The following is a 23,623-nucleotide window of genomic DNA, read 5'->3' on the forward strand; positions in this document are numbered from 1 at the left end:
GACGTGTTGTGTCGCGCCTAAGAACAGCCCTTAGCCGTGATATATAGACCATATACCCCCCCCCCCCCCCCATGCCTTATTTCTTAAAATACACGAGTTGGAAATGAGAGCATAAAATTGAGTCAAGAAAACATTTCTCCTTCTAATATAGGTCTCACATTAAATCAAGTAGACAGACTATATCTTCCATGTTTAATATTTCAATCTTAAACCTTTTGAGTTGAACATATGAGTATGAAATTCACCAAACAGAGACAAAGTGGATCTTGGTGCAGTCATTACCAACCCTCCATTCCCTGTCGACAGAACACAGTGCCTGGAACAGTATTGACCATGGTGCCATCATGGTTAAACTGGCTTTAGGAGTGGTTGACGTTGTCACTCACACACAAACTTGAATGACCAATGACAGTTCTATACATCTATTTTCAAGGATGCATCTTCATGCCTGGAATGTTGAATAACACATTCACCCATGATCACAGTCCCCTCAAAACCAAAGAGACAGCAAGTTATAAAACGCAATGGCTCTGGCTGTGAGCTGCGGTAATCTTTATCCTCAGCTCGTCCCTTTTTATGACACTATTAAAACAAATCTATTTCATTGCAATTATTATAATACTGCAATATGACCATACATTACAACACTATATAAAAGAGAAGACTCATGTGTCAAAATATGTGTTTGCTAAATGAATGAAATTAAGTACAGTGATAATATATTATATTCATGTGAAAATATATACCCTTGAGTCAAGGCATGCCATTCACATCTTAAAGTGGAATCCCTCATTTTCCAAAAATCCTCCCGAATAATTTACTAAATAATACTACATCAACTGATGATAAATGTAAGTGACTGGCAATCAGCCATTAATACAGTGGGGGAGTAGATCATCATAAATATATCTACTTCACATTTTAGTGTGATATTAATAATCTCAATTAAGTGCTATATATGAAGAATTTTGTCCCTTTTAACTCTGCAGATAGTCATTTTACAGGCACGTCAGGGTCTCCAGTAGTGAATCTTATATCCCAACATCACATACATAATTCTAAAAACAAAAATGAGTCTAATTTTATGTTAACTGCCATAAAAAAAATTCTACATAACCACGTTCATCTCATCTAAACCTGCTCTTTAAGACAGGATTGTTTTTCAGAGGACATAAGGTAGTCAAGAACATACTTTTCCCCTAATCATTCCAGATAGAAAAATCTATTGGAATAGGTGCCCTTTCCTCTACACTTTTTTTTGCAACAGAACTGGCAATTGTGACTTGAGCTACACCCACTAGGCTCTGAGGACAAAGAGGTACCGAAGCTCCAGCCGAGAGGGTAACAGACACCCTGCTTGTATCGGTCATGTGCATCAAGATGGCACAGGACAGAACCACACACCCAGAAAACACACAACAGAGAAACCAAGATAAAATGTATAATATGTCCTTTCCAGTTTGAGGTGATAGAGGCAGCAATGAACAACTGAAGACAAACATATCAAAACGCCAGATCAGCAGAGATGAGAATGGGGGAAAACAAAAACGGAGAGAGAGAGAGAAGAGTTAATTTTGCCATGGTGTGTGCACCGGGCGTTGGCAGCACAGCAGCCCAGGTTACCTGCAGTGAGCTAGGCAGGGACCAGGGAGGAGGTGAGGTCTGGGGCCCAGGTCAGGAGCACCGCTAGGCTACCTCTTCCGGTGGGTCAGGACTACCCAGGCCACTACAGCAGCTAGGGCCACCAGGGCAGCTCCCCCGTAAAGCAGCACTGGAAGCTCCAACTTGGGCTCTGGTTCCATTTGCACTGGGGCCTCCTCAGCTGGGGCCAAAGGGGTCTCCACAGGGGCTTGGGGTGCCTCCAGGACAGGCGCTGCTGCCAGCTCCAGCACAGTCTCTGACTGAGGTTCAGGCTGGGGCTCCTCTGGAACGGGCTCTGGCTGGGGTGGTGCTGCTGCGACTGGCATTGGGACTGGCTCTGGTTCTGGAACTTGCTCTGCTGGTTGGGGAGTAGGGGGCACCTTGGCGGGTGCTGCCTCAACAGGGGCAGGCTCAACCACAGGGGCTGGTGCAGGGGGTTCGGGCTCTGACACAGGGACAGTGGATGGGGCACGCGGTTCTGGCTCTGACGGGACCGCCGACAGGGGAGCAGGGGTCTCGACGACGACCGGCTCCTCCAGATATCCCACCACAGGCTCTGGAGCTGCTGGGACAGGAGGCGGGGTGTCATCCCTAAACTCCGCCCTCAGCTCGGCCAGCTCGCTCTCCGTCCCCAGCACGCTCAGCATGATCTCCTGCAGCTCAGGCTCCTCTGCCCCGCCCTCAACCTCCTCTGCGTCCTCTCGCTCCACGTGCACGATGTCAGAGTTGGAAGAGTTGTTCTCGCTGCGCTCCTCTGCGAGGTTGCCCTCGTTGCTCTCCAGGCTCTTGATGTCTTCGGGATGGTCCATCATGTCCACCTGTGCCCAGGACTCGTGGCCTGCCAGAGACACAGGTAAGCTTTCTGTCTGCCAGCTGCCCAACCCACTGCTGTCTCCGGTGCCCAGCAGCGATGTGGGAAGCTGCTCTCCAGACAGTATATAGATGTCGTTGCTGTCCTCGGCTATGATCAAGCCCTGCTGCTCCTCTTCCTCCAGGCTAAACACTGTACCCTGAGAGGGAGAGCAAGTTCAGTGGTCAGTATGGAACAACAAAAATAACAAGCATTGCATGTTCCCATTTAATAAAGTGCTGATGGGTGGGATATAATAAGCTTATGACCTTGTGGGATAAATAAACAAGACTGACAAAACCTCTGCCACTACTGGTCCACTGCTAAGAAAGGTGCGGATCCTTTTTTAAATTTTAAAGCAATATCACAGTAAAAAAAGTGACGCACACCTCAGTAAGGTTCAATGTCACATCTTTCACTTATATTTGACAGGAGTTGCAATACAAAGGCTTTGATGTGGTCTGGTAAAGTGTGCAGTCACCACCTGAAACCCCAACATCAGCCCATCTTGAGGCTAAAGTACATCATCGGTGTTATCGCAGACCTTTTGTCTCGACTTAACTTCCTACTGGTCATTCTAAAGGAAAACACTGAGGATATCACAATCTAATGACGACTTCTGTGGTTTAACGTTTGTTTAGAGTTGCTCTATGGCCCTACCCTGGTCTTGATGAAGTCGACACCATTGACAAAGGGTCATAGCCCATGGGAGTGATCGACTAGAGTAAAACCTATGTAGAACAGCTGCATCTTATTTACTGGGACATGGGAATAATTCTGATAGTGGTGACAGACTTCTAAAAAGGTATCCTCAGAGCTGCCGGTCCGTAGCTGCTCTTAAGTAACTGAGTATAGGGCAATGGGCACAAGCTTGGAAACAAATTAAACACAATGGTATATACTCCCAACCAAACTATTGTGACACAGGCTTCTGTTTGTATGCGCATCTCTTCTTATGGTATCAATATCAAATGATCAAAGTAGTGTCTACAGTATGTCAAAATGTAACTTGTTGGCCTCCCGGGTGGCGCAGTGGTCTAAGGCACTGCATCGCAGTGCTAGCTGTGCCACCAGAGACTCTGGGTTCGAGCCCAGGCTCTGTCGCAGCCGGCCGCGACCGGGAGGTCCATGGGGCGACGCACAATTGGCCTAGCATCGTCCGGGTTAGAGAGGGTTTGGCAGAATAGGGATATCCTTGTCTCATCGCGCACTAGCGACTCCTGTGGCGGGCCGGCCGCAGTGCACGCTGACCAGGTCGCTAGGTGTACGGTGTTTCTTCCGACACATTGGTGCGGCTGGCTTCCGGGTTGGAAGCGCGCTGTGTTAAGAAGCAGTGCGGCTTGGTTGGGTTTCAGAGGACGCATGGCTCTCGACCTTCGTCTCTCCCGAGCCCATACGGGAGTTGTAGCGATGAGACAAGATAGTAACTACTAATAATTGGATACCACGAAATTGGGGAGAAAAAGGGGGTAAAAAAAAAGTATAAAAAAAGTTACTTGTCTATATAATATATTTACTCTTATATATATTGTTCTGTACAAAGTTAATTCCAACTAGTGGTGTGAATGGGAACTTACAACCGGGTCAGAAATTTAACTAGGCAAGTCAGTTAAGAACAAATTCTTATTTACAATGACGGCCTACCCCGGCCAAACCCGGACGACGCTGGGCCAATTGTGCGCCGCCCTATGGGACTCCCAATCACAACCAGATGTGATGCAGCCTGGACAAAATATAATCTAACAGTCATTTTGGCTGTAGAGCAGGGATCCTCAACTAGATTCAGCTGCAGAACGATTTTTTCTTGAGATGATGGTAGGGGGGCCGGAACATAATTTCAAATAATTTGTAGACCGCAAAGGAGGCCAAACATATAATACTTGACTAAAACAATTTCAAACCTTGCTTACATTTGTATATGATCACGTGTCTCTCTATCATGCGTGGGAATACCTGAACAGATTTCCCAAATGAAGATCACTTGGAGCCGATTTCCTGGTGTTTTAACAGTTTATTTTTTAGCTCAGAAAACCATTTGGCCCACGGACAGTCAGATGGGGAACCCTGCTGTAGATTGAATCTGGGGCGGCAGGTAGCCTAGTGGTTAGTGTTGGGCCAGTAACCGAAAGGTTGCTAGATCGAATCACCGAGCTGACAAGGTACAAATCTGTCGTTCTCCCCCTGAACAAGGCAGTTAACCCACTGTTCCTAGGCAGTCGTTGTAAGACTGGCCCATAAGACTTTGTTCTTAACTGACTTGCCTAGCTAAATAAATCAAAATTGCATTCTATTAGGCACAGTACTGCTCCAATAGTTCCATTTAGGCCTATACAGTGCATTTGGAAAGTATTCAGACCCCTTGACTTACGTTACAGACTTATTCTAAAATGGATTACATGATTTATTTTCCTCAATCTACACAATGACAAAGCAAACATGTTTTTAGAAATGTTTGCAAATGAATTAAAAAGAAAACAAATACCTTATTTACATAATTATTCAGACCCTTTGCTATGAGACTGGAAATTGAGCTCACGTGCATCCTGTTTCCATGAATCATCTTTGAGATGTTTCTACAACTTGATTGGAGTCCACCTGTGATAAATTAAATTGATTGGACATCATTTGGAAAGGCACACACCTGTTTTTACAAGGTCCCACAGTTGACAGTGCATGTCAGAGCAAAAACGAAGCCAATGAGGTCGAAGGAATTGTCCGTAGAGCTCCGAGACAGGATTGTGCCGAGGTACAGATCTGAGGAAACGAACCAAAACATTTCTGCAGCTTTGAAGGTCCCCAAGAACACAGTGGCCTCCATCATTAAATGGAAGAAGTTTGGAACCACCAAGACTCCTGGAACTGGCCACCCAGCCAAACAGCAATCGGGACAGAATGTCCTTGGTCAAAGTGGTGATCAAGAACCCGATGGTCACTCTGGCAGAGCTTCAGAGTCCCTCTGTGGAAATAGGAGAACCTTCCAGAAGGTCAAATCTCTGCAGCACTCCACCAATCAGGTCTTTATGGTAGAGTGGCCAGACGGACAGCCCGCTTGGAGTTTGCCAAAAGGCACCCAAAGGACTCTCAGACCATGAGAAACAAGATTCTCTGGTCTGAAGAAACCAGGATTGAACTCTTAACCTGAATGCCAAGCATCACGTCTGGACGAAACGGTGGAGCATGGTGGTGGCAGGATCATGCTGTGGGGATGTTTTTCAGCGGCAGGGACTGGGAGACTAGTCAGGATCGAGGGAAAGATGAACGGAGCAAAGTACAGAGATCCTTGATCAAAACCTGCTCCAGAGCTCTCAGGACCTCAGACTGGGGCGAAGGTTCACCTTCCAACAGGACAACGACCCTAAGCACACAGCCAAGACAACGCAGGAGTGGCTTCGGGACAGGTCTCTGAATGTCCTTGAGTGGCCCAGCCACAGCTACGCTCCCCATCCGATTTGCAGAGAATGCAAGAAACTCCAAATATAGGTGTGCCAAGCTTGTAGCGTCATACCCAAGAAGACTTGAGGCTTTAAATCGCTGCTTCAACAAAGGACTGAGTAAAGGGTCTGAATACTTATGCGAATGTAATTTCAGTTATTTAAATAATTTTTGCAATACCCCATAATGCTGTGTCATTATGGGGTATTGTGTGTAGATGAGGGAAAAATACTATTTAATCCATTTTAGAATAAGCTGTAACGTAACAAATTGTAGGGGGAGGGGGAAATCAAGGGTTCCGATTACTTTCCGAATGCACTGTGTTTTTAGATGTCAATATTTGCCCAGGTAGGTAAGTTGGTAGGAGGCTATTCAGGCACATTTAATAAGGGATATCTTTGTGTAGGAAGCTTGAACATCAGCACTTAAGGTGGCTGCATCGCGTGTCAGACAGTGTGAAAATGGCTGCCTCAGAACTCAGACTGAATTCCCATTGAGCACAGTAGGGGTAGCAGGGTGCCATGGACCTGACAGGATGGATCTGACAGCACTAACTGAGTCAGCCTAATCCACATCTCCCCCATGAAAAGATAAGGTTAAACTGTTACGGTTCATTCAGGTAGGCTAAATAACGGCTCTGGTACATTTATCTTCTATTCAAACAGGCTTGCAAATGACTACTTATTTGCATCGGACTCACAGAACATTTTCCTAACTAAAATGGGACCCATATTGTATCTATGTAAAATACAGGTGTTTGAGTTACGGGCCTATGGCCTGACTGAAGGTTATTCTCCTTACAAGGACATTCTCTCAGAGGCCAGGCTGCATCCCGGGAGGCCAGGCAGGGGATTAAAACTAAACACCAACCCTTGCTAGCATGCACTCTCTGGGTGTAAGCGGATTTGCGTGTGGGAGAGTGGTTGACATTTTTTATTTATTTTTTAAACCGTCCTCTGGGCAGAGGTTTAAATCGTTGGATAAAGAAGGGCAGCCATGTGTGAGGGACATGAATAGGTCTCCATCTGGGAGTAACAACCGCTGGGTCTTTAGGCATATTAAATAAATCTGCAGTAGACCTTCACCCAGTTACTAAAGCCAGAAAAACAAGTTGTTTTCTATGTTCTCAAAAGAGCATATGGTAAAGCTCTCCCCATCAGCAGGCTAAGTAGACAACCAATTATTCAGTAGCTAGCAGCTAAAAAAACATTGAAAACATTACCAAAAGTGAAAATCTGATTTTCTAGGACACAGCATAAGCAGATATGTGAAATAAAATCTAGATATTTTGGCCCATCTGTAAATAGCCCATCCAACTAGCTCATCCCTTATATATATTTTTTGCTCCTTTGCACCCTAGTATCTCTACTTGCACATTCATCTTCTGCACATCTATCACTCGTGTTTATTTGCGAAATTGTAATTATTTCGCCACTACAGCATATTTATTGCCTTACCTCCCTAATCTTACTTAATTTGCACACACTGTATATTGACTTTTCTATTGTGTTGACTGCACGTTTGTTTATTCCATGTTTAACTGTGTTGTTGTTTCTGTCACACTGCTTTGCTTTATCCTGGGCCAGGTCACAGTTGTAAATGAGAACTTGTTCTAGATTAGCCTACCAGGTTAAATAAAGGTGATATGAAAACACCTATATTCTTCAGTACCTTCCAATAACTTCACACACCACGTATACAAAGACAGTCGCTGTTGTACAACAGACTTTTGAGGTGTTGTGATCGGTTGTCAGGCGTGTTACAAAACTCTCCATCCTCGCGACGACACAGACAGAAAGACAAACACCTACTACACACACTGTTCCCCTGAGAGGAAGTCAGACAGCCCCACACAGAACAGTTCTTCCCAAACTACAGTGACTTCAGAAAAGTATTCACACTCCGACTTATTTCACAGTATTTATTTTTGTCGACGATCTACACAAAATACTTTGTTTATTAATGGAAAAAATCAAAACACTAATAAATATTTTGACTAGATAAGTACGTATTCAATCCCCTGTGTCAATACATGTTAGAATCACCTTTGGCAGCAATTACAGCTGTGAGTCTTTCTGGGTAAGTATAAGAGCTTTACACACCTGGATTGTACAATATTTGCACATTATCCTTTCTAAAATGATTCAAGTTCTGTCAAGTTGGTTGTTTAGCAGGCAGCCATTTTCAAGTCTTGCCATACATTTAAGCAAAAACTGTAACCAGGCCACTCAAGAACATTCAATGTTGTCTTGGTAAGTATCTCCACAGTATAATTTGGCTTTGCGTTTTAGGTTATTGTCCTGCTGAAAAGGTGGATGTCGCCCAGTGTGTTGGAAAGCATACAACCAGATTTTCCTCTAGGACTGTGCTTAGCTCTATTCCTTTTAATTCTAATACAACTCCCTTGTCCTTGCCAATGACAAACATGCCCATAACATGATGCAGCCACCACCATGCTGGAAAATATGAAAATATTTTTCAAATTAGTGATTTGATTTTGATTTGAGAGGTATTCAGTGATGTGTTGCATTGGATTTGCCCCAAACAATGCTTTGTATTCAGGACAAAAAGTTACATTTGCAGAATGTTTTGAAATATTACTTTAGTGGTGCCTTATTGCAAACAGGATGCATGTTTTGGAATATTTGTTATTCTGTACAGGCATCCTTCTTTTCACTCCATTTAAGTTAGAAAACTGAGGGGTGGCTCAACAACATTGTAGTTACTCCACAATACTATCTCAGCCATTAAAACTGTTTTAAAGTCACCATTGGCCTCATGGTGAAATCCCTGAGCAGTTTCCTTCCTCGCCAGCAACTGAGTTAGTAAGGACGCCTGTATCTTTGTAGTGACTGGGTGTATTGATAACCCATACAAAGTGTAATTAATAACTTCACCATGCTCAAAGGGATATTCAAAGTCTGCTGTTTTTATTTTCTACCAATAGGTGCCCTTTGCAAGGCATTGGAATACTTCCTTGGTCTGTTGTTGAATTGGTGTTTAAAATTCACTGCTCGTCTGAGGGACATCACAGATAATTGTATGTGTGGGGTACAGAGATAAGGTAGTCATTCAAAAATCATGTTAAACACCATTATTGCACACCAGGTTAGTCCATGCAACTTATTAAAATTGACTCCTGAAGTTTAGGCTTGCTATAACAAAAGGGTTGAATACTTAAATGACTCGGGCGGCGCACAATTGGCCCAGCGTCATCCGAGTTTGGCTGTCATTGTAAATAAGAATTTGTTCTTAACTGACTTGCCAAATTAAATAAATGTTAAATATTATTGATTTTTTTTATAATCTCAGGCCATTTCAGCTTTTCATTTTTTATTAACGTAATTACACTTTGACATTAAGGGGTATTGTGTGTAGTGACAATCTGAATTCAATAAAATTTAAAATTCAGGCTGTAACACAAAATGTGGAAAAAGTCAAGGGGTGTGAATACTTTCTGAAGGCACTGTATGTACCACTCAACAATGCTGTGTACAAACAATGAGGGAAGTGATACTGCCACACACACACACACACACACACACACACACACACACACAGTTAAACTTATCTCAAGGTTGACACTACGCTCCACTGCACCTATGAACAGTTACCACAACCTTAAAGGTCAAGGTACAGTGAGGTTGTGAGTGATTAGTGATTACATAGGCTATACATTTACATTTTAGTCATTTAGCAGACGCTCTTATCCAGAGTGACTTACAGGAGCAATTAGGGTTAAGTGCCTTGATCAAGGGCACAGACAGATTTTTCACCTAGTTAGAGTGGGGATTCGAACCAGCGACCTTCCGGTTACTGGCCCAACGCTCTTTACTGCTAGACTACCTGCTACTATACTAGGCTCTGATGTAAAAAAAAAAAATGTTTATCACCAGTGAAGGGCAACATTTCATCCCCACACTAGTATCACATGTACAGCCACATCTAACATACAGTATGAGATCCTTCTAGTCAAGACTTGGAAGCCTGCATCACTTGAAATGAGAGCTGGTAGTTTGTCCAAGCAGGGTCTCAGTCACATGTGACTTGCTACCTGTCACCCAAACATGCCACAGCTCTTTGCCAACACAAATATTAGAACTGGGAACTTAAGTCATGTTACAGACTGGCTGACTTAATTTCACTCATTCTTTGCTCCAAAATATATTGTGAAAGGATCATTGGTTTTTGGTGGCTTATCCAATGTTAAAGGCCCAGTGCATTCAAACATACACTGTCCCTTGTTATACACTAAAGTGTTGTACAAGTCCACACTGGGGTTTGAAAAATACTGTGAAAATAATAATGCCCTTTAAGTGCAAGACTCGTTTGAAAAGACTGCCTGAAATTCCGGTGGGATGGAGTTTTGGCCTGCCTGGTGATATCAGTAGGTGGTAAATTAGTTAATAGCCCAATAAGAAAGAGTTACAAACCTCTTTGCCAATAGCAGCTATTATTTTCCTCCATACTCAGACCAATCCCAGACAGTCCTAACAAATGTCTTGCTTGAGAAATTGTCCTTCATTAAAGAAGCAATTTTTATTTCTTTGACCATTTTAAAATTGGAAACAAATCACAACCAGGTTTCCCCCATCCATCCTTTTTATGCGAGTAAAGTACATGTCGAATTAAAAATGTCATGACAGGCCTGATGGAAACAGTACATTTTTCAGTGAACTCTCCAAATGTCAACAGAAGATGCTAGACAAGGTGGGACCTTTTTGTGTTAGTAAAATGAATTGTGCGAGGAACGGTGGAAAGGCTTTTATGCGCAAATATTGATATAACCATCATATCAAAGTCAATTTAGAATCACGCGTTGACATGTGTGGTCCTCCTACGACTCGTTCGTCGGGAAAGCATGCAGTTTTAGCCTACGGATGAAATTCACAAAGTGGTGACAGTGCAATGTGATGTTGATGCTCCTTTCCAATAAATATCGAGGGTCTCTTTCTGGTGACATGATCAACGACGCTTGGCTGCCGTTTGACAAATAAAAATAATCTCTCCTCGGTCCATAATAATCTCATCATGTAGGCTATAAAACGCGCTCGCGCCAACAGAGCACGGATACAGTACCAGAGTGGGCACACTCGCTATATAACAAAAACATTTTTGGTGAGAAAACCATCAGTAGAGTTGAAAATGCGATGGAAACACATTTAACTTGTACTTTTTATTCAGTATAATTTAACTGCAAAATTGTATTTTTATGTGTACTACCTCGTCACGCATAGCCTTTAATCTGCAACAAGTCAATTTGATGGAAACATCTCTGGTGGGAAAATTCACATTTTTACGCAGATTTGCATGAAAATCTGTCACCAATTGGATGGAAACCTAGCTAGTAAGGTACTTAAGAAATCAGAAAAGATCTGATATAGAGATTTTAAAAAACAGCCGCATTGGCCCTTTAATGCTTAGCCTACATGTATGCATTGGTGTGTACAGATTTGCAATTATGTTCATGGACACTGGTCTGGGTGTTCTGATAATGTACATTTCATTTTTATTTAAACTAGGCAAGTCAGTTAAGAACCTTTTCTCAATAGGGGGTGCTGTTTTCACTTTGTAAAAATTTCGTTCCCAAATTAAACTGCCTCGTACTCAATTCTTGCTCGTACAATATGCATATTATTATTACTATTGGATAGAAAACACTCTCTAGTTTCTAAAACCGTTTGAATTATATCTGTGACTAAAACAGAACTCAAGTTGGAGCAAACTTCCTGTGAGGAAGTGAGAAATCTGAAATCAGGCAGGCTGTTCTGGGGTCAGTTTATTAATTTGCATGTCTTCTATTGGTCGACATGCACTGCATACGCCTTCCCCTAGATGTCAGCAAATAGTGAGAATTGGAATGGAGTTGCTAGGCAGATCTGAGGCCATATAAAGGGTTTTGGAACGTGGGGTGAAGTCTTTTCAACATTCGCCATGACGCAAGACAGACCTCAGGATGGCGTTCTGGAAAGCTCCCGTTATAGGCCTTAGATATATCCGGCTCTGATTTTATTCCATATAGGTGTTAAAGACATCATAATGTTGTTATTTTAAACCGAGTTATATCAGTTTATATCAGTATATTGCGATTTTCGGATATTTCTTTGTGCTGCGTTATAGTGAGTTGGGCACGTCTGGGCCACATGGCTAATGTTTACTGCTAATTCCAAAGTTGAAGGCGACAATCTACAACCGAGCAACGATTCTTTTGGACAAAGGACAACTTGCCCAAGATTCTGATGAAAGCTCATCAAAAAGTAAGAACTATTTATGATGTTAATTCGTTGTTCTGTTGAAAAATGTAAAACTCCTATTCCGCCATTAATTTCGGTGCGGTCTCGCTTTAACGCACGCTGTATGTCGTAGTAACGTTAATTTTAAAAATCTAACACAGCGGTTGCATTAAGAACTAATGTATCTTTCATTTGCTGTCCAACCTGTATTTTTTAGTCAAGTTTATGATTAGTTAATGATTAGATTAGGTGCCTCTCCCAAGATTTCTCCCGACATTTTGTTGGCAGCTTTACTACTATTCTCATTGTATAACCACGATTTGTGCCGCTAAATATGCACATTTTCGAACAAACTCTATATGTATTGTGTAATATGATGTTATAGGACTGTCATCTGAAGAAGTTTGAGAAGGTTAGTGAAAAAATGAATATCTTTTGCTGGTTTATTCGTTATCGCTATTGTTGGCTTGAATCAATGCTGTTGTGTGGTTGGCTATTGTAGTAAGCTAATATAATGCTATATTGTGTTTTCGCTGTAAAACACTTAAAAAATCTGAAATATTGGCTGGATTCACAAGATCTTTGTCTTTCATTTGCTGTACGCTGTGTATTTTTCATAAATGTTTTATGATGAGTATTTAGGTAATTCACGTTGGTCTCTGTAGTTATTCTAGTTGCTTTGGTGAGAGTTGTGATGGTGGCTGCAATGTAAAACTATGATTTATACCTGAAATATGCACATTTTTCTAACAAAACATATGCTATACAATAAATATGTTATCAGACTGTCATCTGATGAAGTTGTTTCTTGGTTAGTGACTATTTATATCTTTATTTGGTCGAAATTGTGATAGCTACCTATGCAGGAAAAAAATGGTGGGAAAAAAAAAGTTGTCTTTTGCTATCGTGGTTAGCTAATAGAAATACATATTGTGTCTTCCCTGTAAAACATTTTAAAAATCAGAAATTATGGCTGGATTCACAAGATGTGTATCTTTCATCTGGTGTCTTGGACTTGTGATTTAATGATATTTAGATGCTAGTATTTACTTGTGACGCTATGCTAGGCTATGCTAGTCAGCTTTTTTACTGATGGGGGTGCTCCCGGATCCGGGATTGTGATGAAGTAGAAGTTAAGAACAAATTCTTATTTACAATGACGGCCTTGTTCAGGGGCAGAATGAGATTTTTACCTTGTCAGCTTGGGGATTCGATCTAGCAACCTTCAGTTACTAGTCCAACGCTCTAACCACTAGGCTACCTGCTGCCCAAAGACCGCTTACGTAACATAAGAGGAGTTCCTGGTAGACAGACATTGAGGGATTCATGCTGACATCAGGCTCCATGCTCAGCCAGCCAGCCCAGAGCTGTCTAACCTTCCAGTATACTCAGATACGATTTTGTTTCTCAGAAACTATAATCCCATAGTAGTGAGTCGGTTCCAGCCCGAGGGCCCCATCCTAACAATACCTCTCATTTAGTGTCGTGTTCTGCTATGAAGTGCCATCAAAGGGGATTGACTCCCAGGAGGGGCCACTGGACACAGTAACATAATGGCCATTCAATATAGTCACACAAGAGCGTTGTCAGTGACATAAAAACATCCCCCAGTCAGGATTCCCCCATTATTACTGAGCCTAATCCCATCACTCCTCCCTCATCCAATTAATCCACTAACACTAAAGAGCAACAAAGCTATTCTAACCTACCGTGTCAAACGAGTAAGACATCATGTACCCTTTTAGAAAGTAGCTTTCATTCAAAAAAAATTATATAAGGATCCAGTGGCCCCCAAGAGAGGCATGGCCTCCTTTCTTGTTAGATTGGCTGCAGCTGGGTGTAGGCCTATAACCAGGAGGGTTAATGTGAAGCAGCTGGCCTGATGGGAACAGCCACATGGATGAATGACTACACGTCTTCTACAAATTAACACCGCACTAAAAATGACCCGTTTGCCCTCATTTATGAGAAGGGTTTCAACAAGAGAGCCTGGTAACAGCCAGATAGCGGGACTGTGCTTGACCTTGGAGCATCAGACAGAGGACCTTGAGACCAGGCGTCCAGAAGGCTTCCAGCACAAAAGGTTCCGTTGCTCTCACTGTCAGTGTGTGTGACGCAGGTTGCATCAGGCAGCAGCAGTAGACACTGACCTGGGTTCAGCCATTAGAATAGATGCCCTGACCAACAGTATGAAGCGAATAAGACTGACCATCCTACAGTGCGGATCTGACCTGGGTTCAGCTGTTAGCAGTTGAGGTAGCACTGCTCTGGGAGGCTAGAACTAAGTATGCCAGTCTGGCTCTGGTGATTTATTTCCTCAGCAGAGCCAGACACGCCAAAACAAAGAGATGCACTCAGCATTTCACCCCAGCAGCAGAGACATCTCTTACGTAACATGGCGGAGGGCTGTGCAGGCTGACAGACCAGAAAACATTCAGCAACACCCCCCCCCCCCCCAAAAATATGATTTGTGCCCGTGTGTTTATAAGGCAACCAAAATTCAGTATATGTGAAAGTATTTGGGCATTTGCCTGACTAAGCTGCCCAGTTTGTGGCCTTTTGGCAAGTAACTTTACTATTGTGCGCTGCAACGGAGGTGTCAAGCGCAATTTGAGAGCACAACGTAAGCACACCTGTCACACGCAGTTTGAGAGACACACCAAAATGAAACTTTATTACTGCATTCATTTTCTGAACATTTTAGCCTTCCTCGCCCAGATGACCTTAGACAAGGTGTCAGAGACTTCCTAGAAACAGCAGTTGCATCACCCATGACAAGGTCTGTAATACAACATGGCTGAAGGTCCCTGTCAGAACACACACCCGCAGCAGTTTTCACTGTCGTGCTTAAGCACAGCAGTCAGCGCTGTCTGAAGGACAGGGCTAGAAATAGAGGGACGGGGTGTGTAGGGGTGTTCAAGGGCAAAGTTCAGATAATGACCTTTGCACCAGCCAAGTTTAATACACACACACCCCTCACTCTTAGATTAGCTACATAGGGTTTTAGGCTCTCACACAGTTCCAGTATGTCACAGACCCAAACCCTTCATAGTGAACAGGTTCAAATGCAGTCATACCCATGCTAGTCCATTTTGAATCAGAAGCAGTCCTTATTCAAAATGTCTCTCTAGTGTATTGCATTCCCCTTGCTTACTCATCATCCCCCCCCTCCCTCCCATGGCCGGGTCGGATTTATGAGATGCTGGTCTTGTTGTCCAATGAAGTGAACACGACATTGGGGTCATAATCCTTTTTGTTTCCTAATGTAATTAAACAAAAAGGCATGGTCATCGTCAGAGCCACCAAACATAGGAGGGACCACGGTCACGAGGATGGCACGACGTACCCGTCATCTAAATCAATCTGCCACCCATCAGATTTACAGTGATAACTACAACCAATCAAAATCGCTCAATAAGCGATAAACCCAGGAGGCAGTTCGGGAATTCCTCGTTTGTAAAAGTTGCAAGATAGATGGAGGGAAAATTCGGTGCATTCTGTTCTATTCTAAATGCTCCGTCATAGAGAACCTTAGGGATGATTGTGTTCTAGGCACTGTGTTCAAACTGTCAACTCAGATATCCACACACTTCACATCACGGTCAAACGAGCTAAAACCAGATTCGGAGACGCGAGCCCTTCCCTACGGTCCAGAGTTCTTCAATCCCCCACCCCCCAACCGCTACCAACCGTCTCTTACTAACCACGATCAATGTACTCCCACAGTCCTCTACACAAACACGCACCACCAAAAAACACAAGATGAATGACCTACCTGACTGTGACCCGGCTCACCCAGCAACTATAGAGTAAGTGCTTCCCTGAGCAGGGTCAGAAGCCCAGAAAGAGTCCCCCCCCAAAAAGAGAGCGAGAGACAAAGGGAGGGAGGAGTGGAGAGAAAGAAGGGGGACCCAGTTGTAGCGAAGTGGAGCCACACACCAACCACTGTGACAGAATGACAGTAACTGAGCTTTAACTTCACACCACAGGAGGAGTTCCCACTGGCGTGTCATACCCACCCCCTCTACTCCACTCTCTCCCTCCCCCTGCAGTCCCAGCTCTAGCCTATGGACCATCCCTGACATAGCAGTGGGAGTGTGGCAAAGTTAGTATTAGCAGAAGTGAGTCAGGAAGGATGCATCAGAGATGGTCATGGTATGTTATCCCTTTACTGCCCCACAGCAATTCTTATTCTCGCCACAAAGACAAGGACAGCTTTGTGTTTTTCTTTTCCCTAGGGCTTGTTACTGTAATGAATAGGCTACACAGTATCTGTATTGACAGCAGAACCACTTCTTCTACATGGTGCCGTTTAAGATTAGGGAGGACGATTTGTCTTTATGAGCATGGCATTATTTTCATTAGAGCACATTGGATGGCTCATTTATATTCCATTCACCCAGTTCAAATGTAACATGGATAGGTTTAGGCTTCTACATGATACTCACATTTGCCCTATACCCATCATGGAGGTTGCTACAAACTACCTTACAAATGAACGTTTATAACATAGGTGCACAGATTGAGACAAATTGGAATAATCAAGGTGACAGAGTGTGACAAATTCAATACTGACTTGCACACTCTTGCCTGCATCTAGCTTATCTGGAGTGTAATCATTAGTCCAAACAGTTTCAAAATGTTCCATTCTGCAACTAAAACAAGAGTTTATTTTGGACAAATTCACTTAGGTCCCTCCTCGTTTAGTTCCGTGTGCTTCCATTTAAGAAATGCTTGGCGACAGAATCAGCGGAATGAATACACCCCTGATCACACAGTTCACTTTCATAGCAGCCACATACAGCGTCATCACTTTGCTCATTGTATAATTCCTTATATGCACTCTCCTCCTCTCACCTTTTCCCTTCGCCTGTGGACATCACAACAGCTGTCTGTGACCAGGTGCAAAAACCTCTCCAAGCCAAACCGTCATACCATAAACGCAAAACAGCCTACGTTGTCACCATATTAACGTTAGTCAACAAACTAGAACTAACACATTAATAAACCCACAATCACACAGTACAGTAAGCACTTTAATAGGTTACACCAGCAGGCCCCGGTGGCAATAAATTAATAAAACACAAAAGCTTACCTTGACTTGGAAGAGTTGCAGTGTTGGATAGCCTTAGCCTGCTAGCTAACATAAATAACATCACACTCGGAGTCAAGTTGTTGAGTAGGCTAAATTAGCTGCATTAGCTAAGTGAGTGAAAGGTAAACTAAAGACTTGTCTCTTTCCCTCTTGTTCTTTCTCTGAAATGCCCTTATAGCCAGTCTCTCAACAATGACTAAATGCCCTTATAGCCAAACATGTACAGTGGATCTCTGGCGCCCTCCTCTGGCTATAGTGTGTTGTGAAAAGAAACAGCAGCCAAACAGGTCAAGGCTGAAACATTAATCTGCTTGAACTTTGCATAAGATATGAATAAGTGGTTCATTCTTGGCTTGTTCGCCGTCCCATCCCTCCCCTTGTCCAGTGTCCACTCACCCATCCTCCCTGCCGGATGATGTAGTCTGCCTCAGCCTCCTCCAGGAAATTGACCCCCAGAGGAAGCAGGGTGGCCAGGATCTGTCCTTCTCCCTGTAGGGCCTGCAGCAGCACTAAAGGCACCAGCACCTGGGGACAGTGAGGGCAGAGTGTCAGGCCCAGTTCAAGACACTACCCAAAAGGAACCAGGATGGGTCAAATCAAAATGATGATGGTTCCACCAGGACTTTCAAAAAGGCTAAGGGGAGCTTCCACCACACATCAGATTTACGGCTGGCACGGTAATTGTATCATCATGTAACCGACGATAATGAATGAAGACAGTCATGAAAAAAAATCTTTCATAACAGTAAAAATAAAATAAAAAAATCCAATGTTATTAATCATATTCAAGTCGACAAACTTTACCCAAAAGCAGCAAAGTAGTTTGGCTTACATTTAACAACAGATAAGGAGAGACGAGATAAAAAGTAGCTAGTTTTAGAATTTTGTGTTGTGAACTAAACAGCTGACTGAAGGCGGGACATACAGATGAGGTCCGTTTGTGATAACATGGGCTCTTACATGATTAAACTTTGTTGCTCGTTTCAGCAAGGTGTTGTAGCAAACCAGTCGTCGGTTGCCTTTGTGTGTCTTTTTTGCTATTCAAAACAATAAAACGGTGACCGTGGTCAATTGGCTGACAAATAACTGTCATTCCAAGTTCCATGATCGTCACAGCCCTAATCAGATTCCTTGGGATCTGCAAACACCATAGGCCTAAGAGCTAGGGAAAGAGCTTCTAGGTTGTTTCTGAACTAGGCCTAATAGGTTGTCAGGCAGTAACAGCAGGTGCACAGTAGAGATCCCTCACCTTGGTCCAGCCGCTCTGCGTGTGGCAGGAGACGTCTTGTGCTGCTTCTCTGAAACGCTCGTAGTCCAAAGGGCTGCCAAACGAACACAACAGTGATCATTCGTCAATGACCTTGAAAGTAACTTGAGAAATGTATGCGTCACAGAAAGCTGGTTTATAAATATGATTAAGATCATTTAAAAAAAACACATTCCTAGCCTGTGAAATATGAGTAATGTCCTTACATTTCTGTAACTTGAGAAAATTAAACGGAAGCCTATATGCTAGTTTGGTGTCATTTATTAAACCTATATTGAGTGTTTCTTAGAAGCGGGCTCCCGAGTGGAGCAGTGGTGTAAGGCACTGCATCTCAGTGCAAGAGGCGTCACTAGAGTCCCTGGTTCGAATCCAGGCTCTCACATCCGGCTGTGATTGGGAGTCCCATAGGGCGGCGCACAATTAGCCCGGTGTCATGCGGGTTTGGCTGGGGTAGACAGTCATTGTAAATAGGAATTTGTTCTTAACTGACTTGCCTAGTTAAAAAAGGTTAATAATTTATTTATAAAAATACATTCTATCATTAAAAGCACAATCATTTTTTTTTTAAAGACTGAAGTAGTCATGCAATACAACCTTTCACAAAAGGTCCATGTGCTGTTCTGAACTTGCTAGACAGGAACTCTTTCCCTAAGACAGTATGAAAGGCACCATCAACTCCACCTTGACTTTAGGCCTACAGTACAGGTGAGCCAGAGATGCATGCATATTTATGCTGATGAGGCTACCCAGGCACTGATGTGCTGTCTGTATTCAAGTACTCTTGAAGGCACTGACACGCATGCCTTTTCCCAACCAAAATGGTCAACTACCAAACTAATAGGTTTCAACAACGTAGGGAAAACAGCAATACACAGTTTACTAAATCTGTTCTTTTAAAAAGGGTGAACAGTGAACTCTACAACTGGCTACTCATGCTGCATGCACACACAATGAGAGAATGTTAGGCTAGATGTACACCAGGGGAGAACTGACCCCTCTCATTGAAGCCACAAAGGTCAAGGCAGACTCCAATACTGCAGGCATTGTTTTCATAAAACAGGATCCCCATTATAGTAAATGGGAAGATGGCAGTCTTCATGGATAAAACAATAAAAAGTATCCTGGTACCAATAATTGCTTCTCTTACACCAGATGTATGTCCTTGAACCGTCTATTTTAAAGTCGCACACAGAATAAGTTATGATAATTTAGTAGTACAACAGCTAGCTCCAAGTCTTTATACAGTTGAAGTCAGAAGTTAACATACACCTTAGCCAAATACATTTAAACTCAGTTTTTCACAATTCCTGTCATTTAATCCTAGTAACAATTCCCTGTCTTAGGTCAGTTAGGATCACCACTTTATTTTAAGAATGTGAAATGTCAGAATAATAGTAGAGAGAATGATTTATTTCAGCTTTTATTTCTTTCATCACATCCCCAGTGGGTCAGAAGTTTACATACACTCAATTAGTACTTGGTAGCATTGCCTTTAAATTGTTTAACTTGGCTCAAACGTTTAGGGTAGCTTTCCACATGCTTCCCACAGTAAGTTGGGTGAATTTTGGCCCATTCCTCCTGACAGAGCTGGTGTAACTGAGTCAGGTTTGTAGGCCTCCTTGCTCACACACTTAAGTTCTGCCCACACATTTTCTATGAGATTGAGGTCAGGGCTTTGTGATGGCCACTCCAATACCTTGACTTTGTTGTCCTTAAGCCATTTTGACAACTTTGGAAGTCTTTGTCCCCATGTGCAGTTGCAAACCGTAGTCTGGCTTTTTTTATGGCCGTTTTGGAGCAGTGGCTTCTTCCTTGCTGAGTAGCCTTTCAGGTTATGTCGATATAGGACTTGTTTTACTGTGGATATAGATACTTTTGTACCCGTTTCCTCCAGCATCTTCACAAGGTTCTTTGCTGTTGTTCTGGGATTGATGATTTGCACTTTTCGCACCAAAGTACGTTCATCTCTAGGAGACTAAATGCATCTCCTTCCTGAGCGGTATGACGGCTGCGTGGTCCCATGGTGTTCATACTTGTGTACTATTGTTTGTACAGATGAGCGTGGTACCTTCAGGCGTTTGGAAATTGCTCCCAAGGATGAACCTTGGGAGCAATTTGTTTTGGGAGTATATATATATATATATATACACTCCCAAAACGGTCGTTAAGACACTAACAGCTTACAGACGGTAGGCAATTAAGGTCACAGTTGTGAAAACTTAGGCCTAAAGAGGCCTTTCTACTGACTCTGAACACACCAAAAGAAAGATGCACAGGGTCCCTGCTCGTCTGCGTGAACGTGCCTTAGGCATGCTGCAAGAAGGCATGAGGACTGCGGATGTGACATGTTGCAATGTCCGTACTGTGAGACGCCCAAGACAGCGCTACAGGACGGAAACAACACCTGCACAGGATCGGTACATCCGAACATCACACCTGCGGACGGCAACAACACCAGGAACGCACAATCCCTCCTTCAGTGCTCAGACTGCTTGGCGCTGTTGTAAGGCAGGTCCTCACCAGACATCACCGGCAACATCGCCTATGGGCACAAACCCACCGTCGCTGGACCAGACCGAACTGGCAAAAAGTGCTCTTCACTGACGATTCATGGTTTTGTCCCACCAGGGGTGATGGTCGGATTTGCGTTTATCGTCGAAGGAATGAGCGTTACAGCGAGGCCTGTACTCTGGAGCAGGATCGATTTGGAGGTGGTGGGTCCGTCATGGTCCGGGCGGTTGTCATTGCAGGCAATCTCAACGCTGTGCGTTACAGGGAAGACATCCTCCTCCCTCATGTGGTACCCTTCCTGCAGGCTCATCCTGACATGACCCTCCAACATGACAGAGCTCCACCTATACTGCTCGTTCTGTGCATGATTTCCCGCAAGACATGAATGTCAGTGTTCTGCCATGGCCAGCGAAGAGCCCGGATCTCAATCCCATTGAGCACGTCTGGGACCTGTTGGATCGGAGGGTGAGGGCTAGGGCCATTCCCCCCAGAAATGTCCGGGAACTTGTAGGTGCCTTGGTGGAAGAGTGGAGTAACATCTCACAGCAAGAATCTGGTGCAGTCCATGAGGAGGAGATGCACTGCAGTACCTAATGCAGCTGGTGGCCACACCAGATACTGACTGTTACTTTTGATTTTGACCCCCCACCCCCTTTGTTCAGGGACACATTATTCAATTTCTGTAAGTCACATGTCTGTGGAACTTGTTTAGTTTATGTCTCAGTTGTTGAGTCTTGCTATGTCCATACAAATATTTACACATGTCAAGTTTGCTGAAAATAAATGCAGTTGACAGTGAGAGGACGTTTCTTTTTTTGCTGATTTATTTTATATTCCCGCAGGAGGCCTTTTGGTTAAATAAATAAAAAAGTACCCTGATACTCAATGAAAGGGGTAACACTGTGCTAGCCTGCAACGTCACTTCCTGGAGTAGCTCAAACTGCGTGTGTTATGCCTACATAAATTGCCTACATGAGACGCCATCTTAACCAACCTCCTTGGCTTCAAATGCTCTATCGAGTATTCACATTGAAATTAATGGTGCCACGTGATCGATGGTTTTGTCCATTCATAGATTGTCATTGGTGTATACTGCAGAACAGACACTCACGCACTGAGGAGTGTGTGTACAGCGGAGGCCAGGTGTGTGTCCAGGTCTCTGGCCACCCGGTCGCCCAGAGCAGCAAGGCAGTCCTCGATGGAGCTCTCTGGGTTGGCAGGGCTGAACACTGGAGACATGTGGCAGTCGAAGCCTGTACTGGAGAAGGCTGCAAACACACACCCATTAATTTCTTTAACAGGTTGTACAAAAACACAGCATGATGAGTCGAAAGACCCAACTATTAGCATGCTCAGACGTCTGTGTTGTGAGGGCATACAATATCTGTGCGTGTGTGTGCGCGCGCACATCCTCTTACAGGCTGAGATCTCGTCTTCCAGTTGCCTCAGCTCTTCCTCTATCTGTCCTTTCATCACTCTGTTCAGCTCTCTCTCTATCTCTCTGTCCACAGCATACTGGTCATCTCCTGGAAGGGAACACAACACCCTGATACTCAGCTAACAGTCACATGTGACATATTTACAATCAATGACATCATTATCTATGTTTCCACTTTTCCAGTGATGTTTTTTGGTCGACACTTAGAAAGTTGTCATAGAAAACAGACGAGACAATTGCCTGCTACGGTATGTTTCCACTGAACGGAAAAACAGCTGGACGTCAGAAATAAAAAATATATACATCTTTTTTTTTTAAACACTTCAGCAAAAATCTAGCGTCTAATAAAAATTTAATGGTTAGAGGTTTCCATTATCCAAATTGCGCATTAGTAAATTGGTGACTGCCTGTATGCCTTCCCTCCTATTCTTTTCATGTCTCAGGTATATTGCCATATTGTAATATTTGTGCCAACTTATCGCCACAGTCCATATGGTGAAACTTGCACTCCAGTAGACCTGAAATACAGACACACAAAAGTATGAACAACCCTTCAAATGAGTGGATTCAGCCATACTCATTGCTACAGGTGTATAAAAAAATATTTAAAAAACAAGCCCACAGCCATGTATGCATGCATGCATGCATGTACAGTGCATTTGGAAAGTATTTAGACCCCTTGACTTCTTCCACATTGTCAAGTTAGCCTTATTCTAAAATGTATTAAATCGTTAGTCCCCCCTCAATCTACACACAATACCCTATAATGACAAAGCAAAGACAGCTTTGTTGAATTTTTGCAAATTTATTAATAATAAACATTTACATAAGTATTCAGACCCTTCTTTCAGTCCTTTGTTGAAGCACATTTGGCAGCGATTACAGCATCGAGTCTTCTTGGGTATGACGCTACAAGCTTGGTACACCTGTATTTGGGGAGTTTCTCCCATTCTCTGCAGATCCTCACAAGCTCGGTCAGGTTGGATGGGGAGCGTTGCTGCACAGCTATTTTCAGGTCTCTCCAGAGATGTTCGATCGGGTTCAATTCGGGCTCTGGCTTGGCCACTCAAGGAACTTCAGAGACTTGTCCCGAAGCCACTCCTGCATTGTCTTGGCTGTGTGCTTAGGGTCGTTGTCCTGTTGGAAGGTGAACCTT

General features: G+C 43.4%; 1 protein-coding gene across 1 annotated transcript in view; it reads right to left on the reverse strand.

Moving 5' to 3' along the window:
• Positions 1 to 72: 72 nt before the first annotated feature.
• LOC120053282 (bcl-2-like protein 13) overlaps positions 73 to 23,623 on the reverse strand; it is a 40,315-nt gene continuing 16,764 nt past the window's right edge. The window contains exons 2-6 of the mRNA XM_039000418.1: positions 22,448 to 22,555; positions 22,141 to 22,297; positions 18,501 to 18,573; positions 17,648 to 17,776; positions 73 to 2,651 (exon numbers count right to left, since the gene is read on the reverse strand). Coding sequence (XP_038856346.1) covers positions 1,692 to 2,651; positions 17,648 to 17,776; positions 18,501 to 18,573; positions 22,141 to 22,297; positions 22,448 to 22,555 — 1,427 coding nt within the window. The 3' untranslated portion in view covers positions 73 to 1,691. The remainder of the gene's footprint in view (positions 2,652 to 17,647; positions 17,777 to 18,500; positions 18,574 to 22,140; positions 22,298 to 22,447; positions 22,556 to 23,623) is intronic.

Source organism: Salvelinus namaycush, chromosome 9 (genome assembly GCF_016432855.1).
Source record: "Salvelinus namaycush isolate Seneca chromosome 9, SaNama_1.0, whole genome shotgun sequence".
Taxonomy (NCBI): domain Eukaryota; kingdom Metazoa; phylum Chordata; class Actinopteri; order Salmoniformes; family Salmonidae; genus Salvelinus; species Salvelinus namaycush.